Genomic DNA, 16,925 nt, shown 5'->3' on the forward strand with positions numbered 1-16,925 from the left:
AGACCCGCACCTATATCGAGAACGGGGCCCCGCAAGTGCCTGGCTCAGCTATTTCCGTCGGCCCCACGGAAATGAATGGGAGCCTGGGCCGCGCATGCGCAGTACGCTCCTATTCACTTCTATGGGAGCAGCGCTTGGTGGTGGACGGACCCCGGGAAATCTGGGGTCCTCCAGATACAGCTCTCCCCTCTTCGTTCTCGATATAAGTGCGTGTCCCAGCTTAGACAATGGGGCATATCCTAGCCATATGCCCCCATTGTCTGAGATGGGAATACCTCTTTAAATAAAGGCCAAAAGGATTAAAAATAAAATTTTGAAAAACACGAATATCACTTTACATCAAAATTTACTAGCATTATCCTTTTCCATGGCACCTGTGACATTCTGAACCAAGACAAGTCTTACGCCCCTTGCAGACGAGCGTGAGCGGATCAGGTCCGAATGTGTTCAGTGAAAAATGCGCGATTTCGCCACCAAGTTTATTCAGTTTTGTATGCGATCGCGTTCTGTTCAGTTTTTTTTCGCGCGGGTGCAATGTAATTTAATGCGTTTTGCACGCGCGTGATAGAAAAAAACTGAAGGTATACAAACAACATCTCTTAGCAACCATCCGTGAAAAACGCAAGCAAGTGCGGATGAGATTTTCACGCAGCCCCGTTCACTTCTATGGGGGCAGCGTTGCATTAAAAACGCTGAATATAGAACATGCTGCGATTTTCACGCAACGCACAAGTGAGGTGTGAAAAACAACGCTCCTGTACACAGAACCATTAAAATGAATGGGTCCGGATTCAGTGCGGGCGCAATGCGTTCACATCACGCATTGCACCCGCGCGGAAAACTCACTCGTCTGCAAGGGGCCTTACGTCTCATGTATTTCTGCCAACACATCAGTCCATATACGGATACCAGGCACATCATAATTCCCATCCTGGCTTTTTAAGGCCCGAAGTTTAGTCAATATGGAGTCTTTCACAGCTGCAGGCCCTTCCATGAGATGTTTATAATGATCCAGCAGTCCTTCAAAAGATAGTCTGAAGGTGTCACTAACCCATTTACCACGGTTTACATCTGGTTCCATACTACTCCCTAGCTTTTCCAAATGATTCATGTACTCGTGCCTGAACCTGGAGGACATGAAGCTCAACCTTGCCAGGCCCTGGCACTTTACATTCAAGAAAAATCCAATGCGGAGGTCATCATTTGACAGAACCCAATCCAGTAGAAGATCAGATAACAGGTTCTGGTGTTCAGAGTCCAAAGCATCATTAGATAGAAGTATAGCTTCTACAAGGTGGTAGACATGTGGTTTGGAAATCCGGCCAAGAAAATGTGAGACAATAGAGGACTTCTGGTTGTCTTCTGACACCTTCAGCCTTCCCTCTAAGCTGCTTCTCAATAGTTCAGCTTGTGTCATTAGTACAGGGTTGTCCAGTGGCTCCTGCAATCCTTTGGAAGCCAATAGGGGAAGAGACAGAAGTAGTTCTGAAGCCACCTTCTGGGATATAAAATGGGTTAAAGACGTGGATTCAGCACCTTTGGTATCTGAATTTCGGAGCAACTCAGTTACGTATTTGAATACGGGATCAGGAAGAGACTTGTTCTGGAGAAGAGACATACACAAGATATCTCTACCCTTACCAAGGTCATCAAACGTAATGCAATGGTAGTTTTTCATGCAACAAGAAAGCTCCTGGTTTTTTGCTGTAAGATGAGCTTCAATTGAGTTTCTAAGAGAATTATTAGCCTTGTACCGATGGTGGACATGTTGAAAATAGCTTCCCCATTCAAGAGCTCTTTGTACATGGAGGATATCCCAATCTTTGGCATGGGCACTTGGAGATAAAGCAAGCACCTCAATAAATTGGTCTAAATTGTCCAGCAATGTCATCAATCTCCCAGCCATGGTGCTCTGATGTCCAACTAAATCATAGAAAGATAAGCAGAGGAAAACAACGTAAGCAGATTAAGTAATCAAGTAACCAGCCTGTAAAGATGATAAACAAAAAAAAACTGTGGGTCACATATATATTATAGATGATGGAGTCACATATAGATGAGAGATGATGATGGGGATTACATAGATTATAGATTATGCAGGACACATGTAGATGGAGATGATGGGAGTCAAATAAGTTATAGATGATGATGGGGGTCACATCTATATTATACAGTGCCTTGCAAAAGTATTCACCCCCCTTGACTTTTTTCGTATTTTGTTACATAAAATAATAACAGCCTTGAGTTCAATGTTTTGTTAATCTGAATTTTATGTGATGGATCAGAACACAATAGTCTAAGTTGGTGAAGTGAAATGAGAAACATATAGAAATAAAACTATTGTTTAGAAATAGAAAACTGAAAATTGGCATGTGCGTATGTATTCACCCCCTTTGTTAGGAAGCCCATAAAAAGCTCTGGTGCAACCAATTACCTTCGGAAGTCACATAATTAGTGAAAAGATGTCACCTGTGTGCAATCTAAGTGTCACATGATCTGTCATTACATATACACACCTCTTTGGAAAGGCCCCAAAGGTTGCAACACCTAAGCAAGAGGCATCACTAACCAAACACTGCCATGAAGACCAAGGAACTCTCCAAACAAGTAGGGGACAATGTTGTTGAGAGATACAAGTCAGGGTTAGGTTATAAAAAAATATCCAAACCATCAAATCTATCATAACCAAATGGAAAGAACATGGCACAACAGCAAACCTGCCAAGAGACGGCCGCCCACCAAAACTTACGGATCGGGCAAGGAGGGCATTAATCAGAGAGACAGCACAGAGACCTAAGGTAACCCTGGAGGAGCTGCAGAGTTCCACAGCAGAGACTGGAGTATCTGTACATAGGACGACAATAAGCCGTACGCTCCATAGAGTTGGGCTTTATGGCAGAGTGGCCAGAAGAAAGCCATTACTTTCAGCTAAAAATAAAAAGGCACGTTGTGAGTTTGTGAAAAGGCATGTGGGAGACTCCCAAAATGTATCGAGGAAGGTGCTCTGGTCTGATGAGACTAAAATAGAACTTTTCGTCCATCAAAGAAAACGCTATGTCTGGCACAAACCAAACGCAGTAAAGAAAAAGAAAAGAATCACCAAGTGGCGCCTAACTGCTACCAAAATCTATGTATATGAAATATACACTGAGTTTAAAATAAAGTCTAAAAAAGATGCATACAGTAAGGTAGGGGATTTTAGTACGCTTAAAAATAAGAACTGAAAGTAAGTAAATACCCCTTACCAATAAAAGGGAGAACCCTTAGTATTCAGTAGCCAATAAGATTAAACCATCTGACAGAAAGTATTAGATGGGGAAATGCTGATATATATATATATATATATATTCAGAAAAACGTATAAAAGGTGATATACACCACACTCACTTCACCAGGGAGGGGTGTAATGGGATAAAGCTCAAGACACTCAAAACAACCACCTCCCTCGCCTGGCTCTCTTGTAGAATCGCTGGAAGATACGGCAGTCCAATACTTTGTACTTCTGGTATATTGCTTTAATAAATTAGTCAGGTAGGCTCAACGCGTTTCGGGGAACAACAAACCCCTTCCTCAGGAGCAGAGAAGGTATTCGGCATATACAGAGTATCTTATGAAACATACATCTAGATATAGCATATGGCACTCATTCAAACAGAAGGCGTTTTTGGCGCCAGAAAAATCGTCACTGTCACTTCCGGTCCCGGAAGTAACGTCAGTGGTGAAATAAAATGAAATAGAAAACAGAACAGACAAATAATTGTATGCACAGAATATATACTATATGGTTGATGATACAAATGTCGGCCCTATTTAGAAAATGTAGGGAGAACAGGAGAATGTTGTCTCTCGGGGCGCGGGCAGGCGGAGACTGTAGTTCTGGTGTGTGGACCGCATCAACCGGAAGTGCGTTCCACCTCGGGTTATTACAGGGTTTCCGGCAAATGAGACCCAAATACCAGGAGGGGCGGGATTAACTTGAAGGTTCCTGTTGATGGAACGCAAATGAAAAAGAGGCTTGAATATTCTAAACTTCGGAAAGCCATACAGGGCCGAAGTATCTATAACGGATCGAAAGAGGTTATAGTGGAGTGTATAAAGAATAGAAATAACTGTCCAGCTATTTTAAAACATGTAGCTAGTATAGAGTATGTGCGTCAATGTGAAGAGAATCGGACTAACAGGACTAATGGGTTGATGGACATAATGGAAGAAAAATAATCTTTCATACAATAAAAAAACAAATACATATAAATACAGTTTAGCTAAAAAATGATGCTAAAGCCCTCCAATAGATGTTTAAGAAAACATATAAAAAAAAGATATATTTATGAATAAATATATTAAAATATATATATATAAAAAAATATATTCAGTAGTAAAAATATTGATAGTAATAGGAAAAAAAACTACAGTAGGGAACATCATAAAGAGTAATTATTTCATATTTTGTGTACTCTAAGCTTTCGTTTAAACCAAAGGGTGTCAGCGTATTCATGCGGTAAATCCAGAACATTTCTTTTCTGGTCAGGTTCTGAAACGAAGATGGGACCCATTCAAGTGGAGTGACCTTCAGGAAATGTGGGTTACCATCATGTATTTCCGAGAAATGTCTAGATACACTGTGGGTCAATACTTTCCTTTTTATGTTAGACCGGTGTTCATTCATGTGTTCTCTGACCGTCTGAGTCGTTCTACCTATGTATTTGAGTTGACAGGGGCACTCGAATAGGTAAATAACATCTTTTGTGCTACAACTCAAATGATGTTTAAAAATGAAGGGTTCCTGTGTGTCTGGGATATTTATTTCCTTCCTCCCGTGTACAATCATCCTACAACATCTGCACCTGGTTCTATTGCATTTGAAGACACCTAGGGGGTCATCCTTAGCTACCGTAGATCCCACCAGGTCTCTATAGGTATTTGTTTGGGGTGTATTTTCCTTTATATTTAGGACAAGAAGGAGCAAATATATTTTTCAAAGTAGGGGCTCGTCTGAATGCTAGAGAAGGAGTAGAGGGAAGGATTTTCCCTAATATAGGGTCTTTCTGTAGGATAGGCCAGTGTTTGGCTAGTATCTCCCTAATCTTTTTGTGTTCGATGTTGTATCTGGTGACAAGATTGGACTGGGTATCCATTCTTTTAATAGTACGTTTTCTCTTGTCACTATTCTTGGGTTTGAGAGACTCAAACGCATCACCCAAAGAACATCATCCCCACAGCGAGACATGGTGGTGGCAGCATCATGCTGGGGGGACTGGGAAACTGGTCAGAGTTGAGGGAAAGATGGACGGTGCTAAATACAGGGATATTCTTGAGCAAAACCTGTACCACTCTGTGCGTGATCTGAGGCTCGGACGGAGGTTCACCTTCCAGCAGGACAATGACCCCAAACACTCTGCTAAAGCTACACTTGAGTGGTTTAAGGGGAAACATGTAAATGTGTTGGAATGGCCTAGTCACAGCCCAGATCTCAATCCAATAGAAAATCTGTGGTCGGACTTAAAGATTGCTGTTCACAAGCGCAAACCTTCCAACCTGAAGGAGCTGGAGAAGTTCCGTAAGGAGGAATGGGCAAAAATCCCAGTGGTAAGATGTGACAACTGCTCATAGAGACTTATCCAAAGGGACTTGGAGCTGTGATTGCCGCAAAAGGCGACTCTACAAAGTACTGACTTTAGGGGGGTGAATAGTTATGCACATTTACTTTTTCTGTTATTTTGTCCTATTTGTTGTTTGCTTCACAATAAATTTAAAAAAATCTTCTTAGTTGTGGGCATGTTCTGTAAATTACATGATGCAAATCCTCAAACAATCCATGTTAATTCCAGGTTGTGAGGCACCAAAATACGAAAAAAGTCAAGAGGGGTGAATATTACAAGGCACTGTAGATGATGGGGGGGGGGGGGGGGGGTCACATATAGATGATGATGGAGGTCCACTCCACATATAGATTATAGTTATAGGTGATGGGGAAGGGGTCACATATAGATTATAGTTATGGGGGGGCGGGGGTCACATATAGATTATAGTTATGGGGGGGGGGTCACATATAGCTGATGATAGAGGTCCACTCCACATATAGATTATAGTTATAGGTGATGGGGGAGGGGTCACTTATAGATTATAGTTATGGGGGGGTCACATAGATTATAGTTATAGGTGATGGGGGAGGGGTCACTTATAGATTATAGTTATGGGGGGGTGTCACATATAGATTATAGTTATAGGTGATGGGGGAGGGGTCACTTATAGATTATAGTTATGGGGGGGGTGTCACATATAGATTATAGTTATGGGGGGGGGGTCACATATAGATTATAGTTATGGGGGGGTCACATATAGCTGATGATGGAGGTCCACTCCACATATAGATTATAGTTATAGGTGATGGGGGAGGGGTCACTTATAGATTATAGTTATGGGGGGGTCACATATAGATTATAGTTATGGGGGGGGTCACATATAGATTATAGTTATGGGGGGGGGGTTACACACATATTACATGTGACGATGGTGGATAACACTTGGACATCACTTCCTGCTTTTACCTAGTACGCCATCTTGCTCACCCTGAACAGCCCCAGGAGCCGTTAGACTCAGTTGGGCTGCTCGGAGCGGCCATATTTTAGGTGACAGGCCGAGTCAGCTGCTCTTCCGGGAGACTCCCTCACTCCACCCCGAGGCTGCGGCCTGGCCTCCTCCTCATGCCCCGTTGTGTCCTGACCAGACACAACCTCTCTAAACAAATAACAACTATTGTACCTGGCCGCCGCCTTACCCTCATTAAATATGTCTGCCAGCCCTGTACGCGTACGTGACCTGTCGCGTCAAAGTGACGTCACGACCACTCCTGGCTACAAATGGTAAGAGCCGAACGGGGTTTCCCTGATCCAAAATGGCCGCCAGAAGGTCCGTCGCAGGCGCCGCACAAGGTTAGCGTGTCTGGGTGACGTCATCGGACAACGGAAAACGTCATTTTTAGAGCAACAGAGATTCGAGAACGATGCCGAAGAGCTGCGTGGTCCCGGAGTGTAGACGAGCGGAGTCGGGCCTGGAAAGTTATTATAAGTGAGTGTGTGTGTGGGGGAAGGGGGACTGGCTGGGTAGGTGGAGGTAAGTGACCGCTTGCTGTAAGTTCACGTCCAGCAGGGTGCAGCTTGTGGTTACTGACCCGGGGCCCATGGAGGCAGTGTGCAGTGTGCTGGTCACTGACTTCTTATTCAACTTTGTCAGTTGATGATCTCTATCTCTTTATATCTATATCAAAATTATTATTACATTTTTTTTATTTATTTATTTACACTGATTTTCGTTTCCTTGCCGGTCAAACCGTCTCGTCGCTGTAAATCCCCGGAGGGCGTATCACTACGGTGCGTGTCAGTCCCCGGTCCGCGAAGGTCTGGCTGCATGGCGTGTTTTAGGCCGCCTATCGCATATGATCAGTGTCAGACCCTGTGCTGCAGATTTTCAACTTGGGGTCTGCACTGAAGGGGTTAATGGTTAGATTTACGGCTGATTTTTAGGCGATTTTTGACCTCGGCACCGTCGCATGATTTCTCTGTGGTTCTGCGGACATTTAGCTGAATGGGATCGGTCCTTGCAAGTTACTACGACCCCAGAATAGCGAAAAATTCAGCCGTGTTGTGTATTTATTTAGGTTATAATTTTATTTTATTTTTTTGTGGTTGTGGCAACTTGCGAGTCGACCCCGTTCCATTTAATGGCATGTAGCCTCGGCCTTAGGCCTCTTGCACACGGCCGTTCCATACATTGGGGACTGCAATTTGCGGTCCCCAATGCACGGACACCATCTGTGCGGCTGCCGCAATGGATCCAGACCCATTCAACAAGAACAAGTGAATGGGTCCGCATGCTTGACGCGTTAAGCACACGGCCAGCGCCTGCATGTGACCGTATGTATTTTGCGGTCCGCAAAAAATACGGATGATAGAACAGTCCTATCCTTGTCCGTAATTCGGACAATAATAGGACGTTATATATTTTTTTGCAGGCTAGAAATGGAATGCACACAGTCATTTGTGGCCCCATTGAAGGGAATAGTTCCGCATACGGGCTGCCGAAGGAATGGACACGGAAACAAAATACATTCGTGTGTATGAGCCCTTAGGCCTTATTCACGCATCAGTGAATCACGGACAACACGCGTACCCATTGATCTGTGAATTACTCCACAGAACGTGCCCTATTCTTGTCCATGCTCTTGAAATTAAAAAAGGTTTTCCGATGCTCAGGACTGTGAGCGCCGCGGCCTTCTCTGCTCACCAAGCGCTGCGCCGTATAGTGGCCGTGCTCAGCCCCATTCACTTCAGTGGGGTTGAGCTACTCCGAGGTCATGTGACCGATGAACTGGCCTAGGGAAAGCAGCGAGAGCTGGTGCCTTCTCGAACAGCTGACCGGCGGGGGTCCCGGGTGTCCGACTCCTACCAATCAGATACTGATGACCTATCATGAGGACAGGTCATCAGTATTAAAATCTCAGAAAAGCCCTTTAATTTTCAGCTGAGCGGTGTCCGTGGAGGACACATGGATGAACCCCTCACCATGTTGTTTTTCTCACTGATGTCATCAGGGATGTGTGAATGAGCCCTTATGATCAGTGGTGTCTGGAGCACCTGGCACTGCACAGACAAACCCTTACAATAAGGTCTGTGTAATTCCTCATTCTCCCTGTGGTGGCGCTGCAAGGGATTGAAATCCTTTCTGCCCACTTCCACCTCATTTTACAGCTGATCCCTGGGGGTCCAAGCATCATAACAACTGGTATCTCGTGACCGAAGCCGAGTTCGGTTCCAGGTTTTAAAGTGTTTTTCCACTTTAAAAATCAACTACCGAAGTTGTTCAACAAAGTCCCGTGCCGCTTCGCAAATAACTCATCGGAGCCCATACATTCTAATTATGTAAGGTGACGATTCTCCGTATAGTATTAATCTGAAGTTTTGAACGAAGCGACTTCGCATATAGCATCCGAACCTCGCGCCACTCATCTCTAATCTCCACTGAACCAGAATGTATGGAGTGGCAGGTCCAGCCTGTGTGCCGCTGCTCCATTAAAGGGGTTGTCCGGGTGCAGAGCTGAACCCAGACATGCCTCCATTTTCACCCAGGCAGCCCCCTCTCATGTTGGCATCGGAGCATCTCGTGCTCCGATGCACTCCCTTGCCCTGTGCTAGATCGCGCAGGGCACGGGCTCTTTTGTTTACAATAAAACACTGCCGGGCGGAAGCTTCCGCCCGGCAGTGTGTTTGGTGACATCACCGGCTCTAATGGGCGTGCTTTAGTGCTGCCCTGGCCATTTTACTGGCTAGGGCAGCGCTAAAGCCCGCCCATCAGTGCCGGTGACATACTGGCCTCTCCATGGGGCCCGGTGACGTCACCGGCACTCTTAAAAAAAAAAAAAAATGCCTTTGCCCTGCGCTAAAGCATCAGAGCATGAACTGCTCCAATGCTCAAGTCTGGGGGGCTGCCTGGGTGAAAATGGGGGGTATGTCTGGGCTCTAAACCCGGACAACCCCTTTAATTCTTTAGAAGACGGCTGCCAATAGACCAGCGCTCCCGTAGAGAATGAATAGAGCGGCAGTGTACATGCTCCTCCATTCTTTTTGGCACATAGGACACCCTTTCTTACAGATAGAATGGGGTGGCACCATGCATGTTCTCCCTGCCGCCCCATTCTATCTGGTGCGCAGGAGCCCTCATCTCATGGAGTGGAGCAGCAGAAGTTTGGGTACTAAGGTCCATGGCATGTCCTACAGCTCGTTTGTCCTGCTCCATACCTTCCATGCATCTGATTGCTCCTGTTTCCTCTGCTCCACCAGGTTTCCTTTACATGACAAGGTGCGTCTCAAGCAATGGCTGACAAATATGAATCTGGAAAATTTCTTCCCCACGAAGAATCTGTATCTTTGCAGCAAGCACTTCAAACCGTCTTGTTTCCAAATACGTTGGGGTGTCCGCTACCTCCGACACGACGCCGTACCCACCATTTTCTCCACCAGCCTGGGGGCCTCGGTAGGTGTAATAGACAAGTATTCTGAGAAATAGTCTACGGTGAATGCTGTGTCTGCCTCTATAATTAAGGATTTCTCCCTCACATGGCATGTATCTACGTTTAAAGGGGTTACACCACAAATTCTAAAGGACATCTGTCAGCAGTTTTGTCCCTATGACACTGGCTGACCTGTTACATGTGCACTTAGCAGCTGAAGACATCTGTGTTGGTCCCATGGTCATATGTGGCCGCATTGCTGGGAAATATCAAGTTTTAATATATGCAAATGAGACTCTAGGAGCAACGGGGGCGTTACCATTACACCTAGAGGCTCAGCTCTCTAACTGCTGCGCCCTCTGCACTTTAATTGACTTTAGGAGAAGTCGGGCCCAGGCGTGATGACATTTTCACTGCCTGGCCCTGTCAATCAAAGTGCAGAGGACACACCAGTTGCAGAAAGAGCTGGGCCTCTAGGTGTAACGGCAACACCCCCGTTGCTCCTAGAGGCTCATTTGCATATATTAAAACATAATTTTTCTCAGCAATGGGGCACCAATGAATGAGGGACCAACACAGATGTCTTCAGCTGCTAAGTGCACATGTAACAGGTCAGCCAGCTCATCAAGCACTGGCATCTTCCAAGTTGCATTGCAGTTAGCTCTTGGATAGAAAATAGTCCCTCAGATATAGCCCCAGAGAGACATATGTATGTAAGGCTAGTTTCACACTAGCGGCAGGGGACTCCGGCAGGCTGTTCCGTTGGGTAAACAGCCTGTCTGATCCGTCCTGCCGCTAGTTCACGTGTGCCCCCGCACTGCCGCTCCGTCCCCATTGACTATAATGGGGACAGCGTTCCAACGGCAGGGCACGGCGAGAGGCAGCCGGACTAAAAGTACTGCATGTCGTACTTTTAGTCCGGCTTCCTCTTGCGGTGCACTGCTGCCGGAACTCTGCCCCCATTATAGTCAATGGGGACGGAGCGGCAGTCTGGGGGCACACGTGAACTAGCGGCAGGACGGATCAGACAGGCTGTTCACCCGCTGGACTCCCCTGCCGCTAGGGTGAAAGTGCCCATAAGCAATGTCCTTCTCTGCTGTCTAGAGAGATACAGCTATATATTTCTATGAATTAAGAATTGGGAATGAATCCGTAAAAGGGGCCTGAGTCGCTTCTGAGACCACTATGCAAGCATGGTAGTCCACCTCTGAATGCAGGAGAAGTAGAAACAGCAGGGGGCGCCACCAGAGAGGAAAATGTAATGTACATAAAGGGCATTGCAAAGTTTTAATTGCATGTATATTATAATTATACTTAATTTGAAATGCTCTATTCTTTTCCTGGAAACACCCTTTTAATAAGCCATACCAGCACGCATGTCGAAGGCTCCCAGAGCATAGAGGCTCAGCCCTGTAGTCGGAGTTTCTATTCTTTGCCTGCATGCAGTGATCGGGGAAATGATTTACAGAGTTTATTAGCAGACGCACAACTTTCCAATATAAAGTGAATACCTTTTATTTCGATGAAGCCTGAAACTTGCTGAGATGATTTTCTATCTTGTCTTCTGTATTTCAGAGCAAGACACAAGTGTCTAAGTCCAGAACAGTAAATCCCACGCTGAATTTAGGAGATGAAGTCAGCCTCCCCACTGTTTCACCTTTGGTCATTGGCGAGACCCAGGTTCTTCCAGACACTTTGATGATTGCAGTAGATCCAAATTCATCCACTGGTCCGATATCCTTAGCAGAGGTTCTGGGGAAGAACACTGACCCCACTGGAGTCATAGGTGCAGTGAATTTGGTACCACTAGTTCATTTTGTTGAGTCCTTTGATGGGTTGTCATTGGCTCTGGCGCCAAATCAAGGCTTCCAGTCTGTAGCTTTACCCATCCAGGTGACTGGAGGACACCAGATACAACAGATTGGACCAGTTGGCTTCTTGTCTGATGAACACATTGCAACCACAACATTACAGCAAAATTATTACGATGGCCAAGTCTTGCAGTCTGTTCAAGTCCCTGCTATTATCCAGATGACTGGAGAGTCTAATCCTGGAAACTTGGCAGCAGAAAACATCTCCATCGAGCCCTTTTTTGAAGCTGGGTTACCCGCACCACCCCCAGCCACAATGACCACAGAGGATGTGATGTCCTACTTAGAAACCATGCAGACAGCCACACTTGTTCCTGTCCTGCCTTCTGGTCCTCTACCACCACTGATACCTTCTCAAGAGACCATATTGTCATGCTCTGCAGCCAGCCCCATAGTCTCCACTGTTCCTATAGTGTCAAAACACAGCAAGGAGGTGTCATCTGGTCATGGGTCGCAAGTACTTGGCGTGGAACCATCAAAGGGACCAGATGGGCTTGCAGAAACGTCATCCACTGCCGAACTGGTCTCTGTGGTTATGAACCTGCAGAAGAAAGTAACGGCTCTTCAGCAGCGGCATCAGAAGCACTGCACCAAGCTGGAGCTCATGGAAGGTGTCGTTGACCAGCTGAAGCAGGAGAACTTGATTTCAGAAGATAAACTAAACTTTTTGGACCTGGTAAGTCTACAGTGAACCTATTTGATGTATGCGTTAGGATGTGGCAGATGGCGACCATAACTGTGGGCCCCTGAAGGAGTGTCTTTTTGGGTGTTATTTGCCAGCATAGTTTTTATTTTTTATATATAATACTGTATTCCTTAAGCCTCATTCATATGTCCATGCTTAAATCCATGAAAAAGGTGGTCGGTGATGGATCTGTGTTGGGTCTTTGTTAACTTTTTCCTGTCCGTGTTTCACGGACACTGAACAGCTGAAAAATTAATTTTAAAGCCTCTTTTCCTAATGATCCGTGAAACATGGATAAGCCTCGGTGGCTTTCACAGACCAATAGACTATAATGGGCGCGATGGATCCGTGAACAAAATGGAGCGTTCATCCATTCTAAAAACACGGAACGTGCTAAAACACTGATGTGTGAATACACACATTAAAACGAATGGTGACGTGTGCTGTCCGTGGAAAACACGTGGGACACTGACGTGTGAGTGAGGCTTTTATGGTCCACACACAATGTGAACATGCACTTCCGTTACATAATACACTATGGTGGCCCATCAGGGCGGCCATGTTCTGTTACGTCAGTGTATCCAATGCCAAGCCAATGGGGGAGGCTGCTGGTACACGTCTCGTTGGCGGCACCGTGTAGTACGTGGGTGGTCGGAGTCCTTCAGAATGAGTAGTTTTTAGCAGTTGCTGCTAGGGTTTCTGAAGGGGGGTCCCATCCTGTATAACATCTGTATCACCTAATACCAACCATGGAGGTTTATTTTGTATATTTTTATTTTTTTAGGCCTGTCTGAACTCTGCCCCTGTACAGACAGAAGGGGCTGAGACCATTGCTATTCTCTGTGACGATGAGGACCAAGCCTTGCTGTACGCTCTGCCCCTCCAGGGTGAAAACCGGACGCGCCTACGCATCACCGAGCAGTGACCGGATGTACCCTTTTATCCTCCACCGTAATGAATTCCTTAGGTCTCTAATCAGTGTGTTGGTCGGTGGGAGGACCTTCGTTGCCATCATATCGGAACGAAATGATTTTGGATGTGGCTTTTCATGTGAAAACGCTATTTGTGTAGCTATTTTATGTTTTTGTGCTCGTTTTGTCTTGCAGTGTTTCATTGCTGTAGTTCTGTCTGTAGGTTGTGGCGGACAAGCCCCCATAAACTGATGACACAAGGAGCTTCCAGTGCATTGCTTTATGTAACTGCTAGATGCTACAGTTTGTGGGTTCTTGGACTGTGTGAGCTGTAAAATAAGTTGCTTTCCCTTTAAATGGGTTGTCTGATGCTTAAAAAGCCCTCTAATTGTCTTAAAATGACAAATTATATTCTACACTCCCCTTTCTCCAGTTCCGTTCTTTGCCGCGCTGATCCGGTCCGCCTGCCGCTGCTTGCGGTGACATGCCGGGATACGGCGGGTGACTTCTGCAGCAAATCGCTGTCCTCGGCACTCTACTGCTGAGGACTGTCATTGGCTTCAGTGCCAGTGAGGTGGCGGTGTGCGGCCTGTGGCCGCTGCAGCCTTTTACTGTCCTCAGCGGTAGACTGCAGTGGTCACGTTCCATACACCGACATATCGCCTCCGCAGTTTGTAAGCAAGCAGCGGCAGGAGGACCAGACCTACGCTGGAGAAACGGCCGACCATAACGTAACTTATGTTTCTAGTAAAAAAATTAAAATTTTGTTTCGAGTTAAAACCTTAAGTACGTTTAAAATTCTGGGCTGATAAATCCTTAATCTAGCTTTATAGCACACCCCCCCCCCCACTTGAAGGAGCTCCTGAGCCGAGTGTATAAATAGTATGCAATAAGCTCCCTCTAGTGGTGGCTTCATGCAGTGCAAATGTTGTGTTGTAAATCTTTGTCTGTGCAGGGGATTAGGACCGAAACCACACTATCGAGGCCTGCGACGCTTAGTTCAGTACCTAAGAGCATCATGGTGTTAAAATGGTGAAATATATATTCTGACAGGACCACAAAAATTAGGCGTTTGAGCCCAATTGACCTTGTTATAGGATAATTATTTGACTGTGCTTATACCCTTTAAAGGGTTTTTATGTAATTTAGGCCTAATCATTGTCATGAGACGTTTTACTACCTTGTAATAACTTTTTTTCAGTTTTGCTCTGCTTGATGTGCGTGAATGCGAACAGGACAATCTGTCATCTGCCACCGAAGCGTGACCCCACGACAAGAGCGCCTGGGAATCGAGCTGTGGGGCACTTTTTTTTTTTAGCCTTTGGCTGTAACCAAGTTTTCCATTCACTGACAGTAAGCATGGATCTTGAGAAATGTAAACTATGTATGGTATAGATGTGCAACGTTCTGCTTTCTTTATTCACCTAAAACTGGAAGAAAACTCTTAAGGCGCATTCTCACGACCGCGCTGTGTTTTGCAGTTCGCAAATTGCGGATCTGTAAAACAGATGCCGCCTGTCTGTGTTCCCGGACAAGAATGGGACATGCTGTATATCTTTTACGGAACAGCGGATGCGGACAGCACACGGTGTGCTGTCCGCATCTTTTGCAGCCCCCATTGAAATGAATGGGTCCGCAAAATTTCGGAATGGATGCAGACTCGTTTAAACGCTCGTGTGAATGAGCCCTGAGGCTGGGTTTACACGTGGTTTTTGGTGAAGTCTAACTTTGGCTTAAAAAATGCATAAAAAAACGGCTTGTGTGATTCCAGTCTAGACGACTGATCCGGAGATGCGGAACAGAAGCACGGAATGGAAACACTACAGAGTGCTTTCTGGGGTTCCTTTCCGTGCCTCCGCACTGCAAAAAGATGGAGCAAGTTCTATCTTTTTGCGGAACGGAGAGATCGTGGACTCATTCAAGTTAATGGGTCTGCAATCCCGATGCGGCTTCCCCAACGGACAGTGCCTGTGCATTGCGAACCGTAATTTGCGGTCCACAGCACGGGCTTCACACGGTCGTGTGAACGAGCCCTAAGGCCCTTAGTGCGATGAGGGTGTCTCCATTGCTCTTGTTGCACCCAAGCTCCACTCCTTTCTGTGGCTAGCCCCTCGCTGCTTTGACATCGCCAGGCAGTGGAAAAGCGACCAGGGGAGGGTTGGCCACAGAAAGGGGTGGAGCCTGTATGGAACAAGAGCAACTGTGATGCTCTTTTTTTCACCAAAGACGTAATTTGCTTATTAAGAAAACGTATCCTATCTCGGCAAGAAAGTCTTGGATCAACAAAAGAAAAACAGCGTTTTAATCAGGTGAACCACAGCCATGTGTCTGTGCAAACAGCTGCATAGGGAGGTCACTGGTGACAAGTCCCTTTAAAGGACATTCAGTCCTTGAGTTGTTGGCCCTGATACTATATAGGAGATACAGGTGAGAACGGGTTGGTTATAGACTACTGTTGTTTTAATGTCTGATTGTATAGCCCCCCTGTTGCGGCAGCCACACGAGGTCTGCAAAATCTCCGTAATGGCCACACAGTTTTGTGGTGTAAACTGCGTCATCCCAGGAAAAACCGCGCAGCCAGCTAATGTATTTGAAATCCCTTCTGTGTGGACATGGTGTGCGGCTGCCTCAATATGGCCAAAAACTGCATGACAGCTGTGGTCAGTTGCTTGCTTATTCTTAAAGGGGTTGCTCTGTTATAAAAAAATACTTATCCCCACCTATTCCCCGACGATCACAAGAATAGAGCGATGGTCATCCACGCCCGTTGCCGCTCTGTGGAACTTCTAGAGGTAGTATAAGCTCTCTGCTATTTCCGGCTATCCTATAGGGATAGGATTCTAGATGGGCATGGCAGCGAGCATTTGTGGCCATTGCTTCAGTCAAACAGGGGGGACCGCGTTCATGTGATAGAGATATATAGGCATACTTTTTCCATGCCTATACAGTGGCATAAAGTCATGGGTATAACTGCTCGTTCACACGACCGTATGTCTTTTTCAGTGTTTTGCGGGCAGTTTTTCCGAGATCCGATTTTTCCTTTTTTTTTTTTTTTTTCAGTAGTGTTTTCGGTTCCTTCCTTCCGTATGGCATATACAATAATTACATATAAAAAAAAAAAATTGGGCTGGGCACAAAGTTTTCAATAGATGGTTCCACAAAAACGGAACAGATGACATACGGAGTACACTCCGTATGTGTTCCCCCTTTTTTTATTTATTTTTTGCAGACCCATTGACTTGAATGGATCCACGAAACGTGATTTACGGGCAATAATAGGACATGTTCTATCTTTAAATGGAATGCATACGGAGTACATTCCGTTTTTTTTTTTTTTTTTTTTTTGCGGAACGAGCCCTAACTCTGACACCATATGAATGCAGCCTAATTCTAACACAAAACTTTGCAAATATCCCCCCGCGCTTAACCTGCAGGCACTACCTTTAGTACTT

General features: G+C 45.6%; 2 protein-coding genes across 8 annotated transcripts; one reads left to right on the forward strand and one right to left on the reverse strand.

The window, feature by feature from the left end:
• Positions 1-750: 750 nt before the first annotated feature.
• Positions 751-6,813, reverse strand: FANCF (FA complementation group F). Of its 7 annotated transcripts, none has more exons than XM_040442427.1 (2): positions 6,779-6,813; positions 751-1,923 (listed from the first exon to the last, which is right to left on the reverse strand). In XM_040442427.1, the coding sequence occupies exon 2, from the start codon at positions 1,904-1,906 to the stop codon at positions 863-865; it is 1,044 nt and encodes a 347-aa protein (XP_040298361.1). In that variant the 5' UTR covers positions 1,907-1,923; positions 6,779-6,813; the 3' UTR covers positions 751-862. The 7 variants fall into 7 exon arrangements, with proteins under 7 accessions (XP_040298361.1, XP_040298356.1, XP_040298362.1 ...); XM_040442422.1 differs by having other exon boundaries at positions 6,763-6,809; XM_040442428.1 differs by lacking the exon at positions 6,779-6,813 and adding an exon at positions 6,570-6,744.
• Positions 6,814-6,898: 85 nt separating this feature from the next.
• LOC121009363 (THAP domain-containing protein 5-like) lies at positions 6,899-15,290 on the forward strand. Its single transcript, XM_040442421.1, has 4 exons — positions 6,899-7,068; positions 9,837-10,029; positions 11,582-12,553; positions 13,347-15,290. The coding sequence occupies exons 1-4, from the start codon at positions 7,004-7,006 to the stop codon at positions 13,485-13,487; spliced, it is 1,371 nt and encodes a 456-aa protein (XP_040298355.1). The 5' UTR covers positions 6,899-7,003; the 3' UTR covers positions 13,488-15,290.
• Positions 15,291-16,925: the final 1,635 nt, after the last annotated feature.

Source organism: Bufo bufo, chromosome 8 (assembly GCF_905171765.1).
Source record: "Bufo bufo chromosome 8, aBufBuf1.1, whole genome shotgun sequence".
NCBI lineage: Eukaryota > Metazoa > Chordata > Amphibia > Anura > Bufonidae > Bufo > Bufo bufo.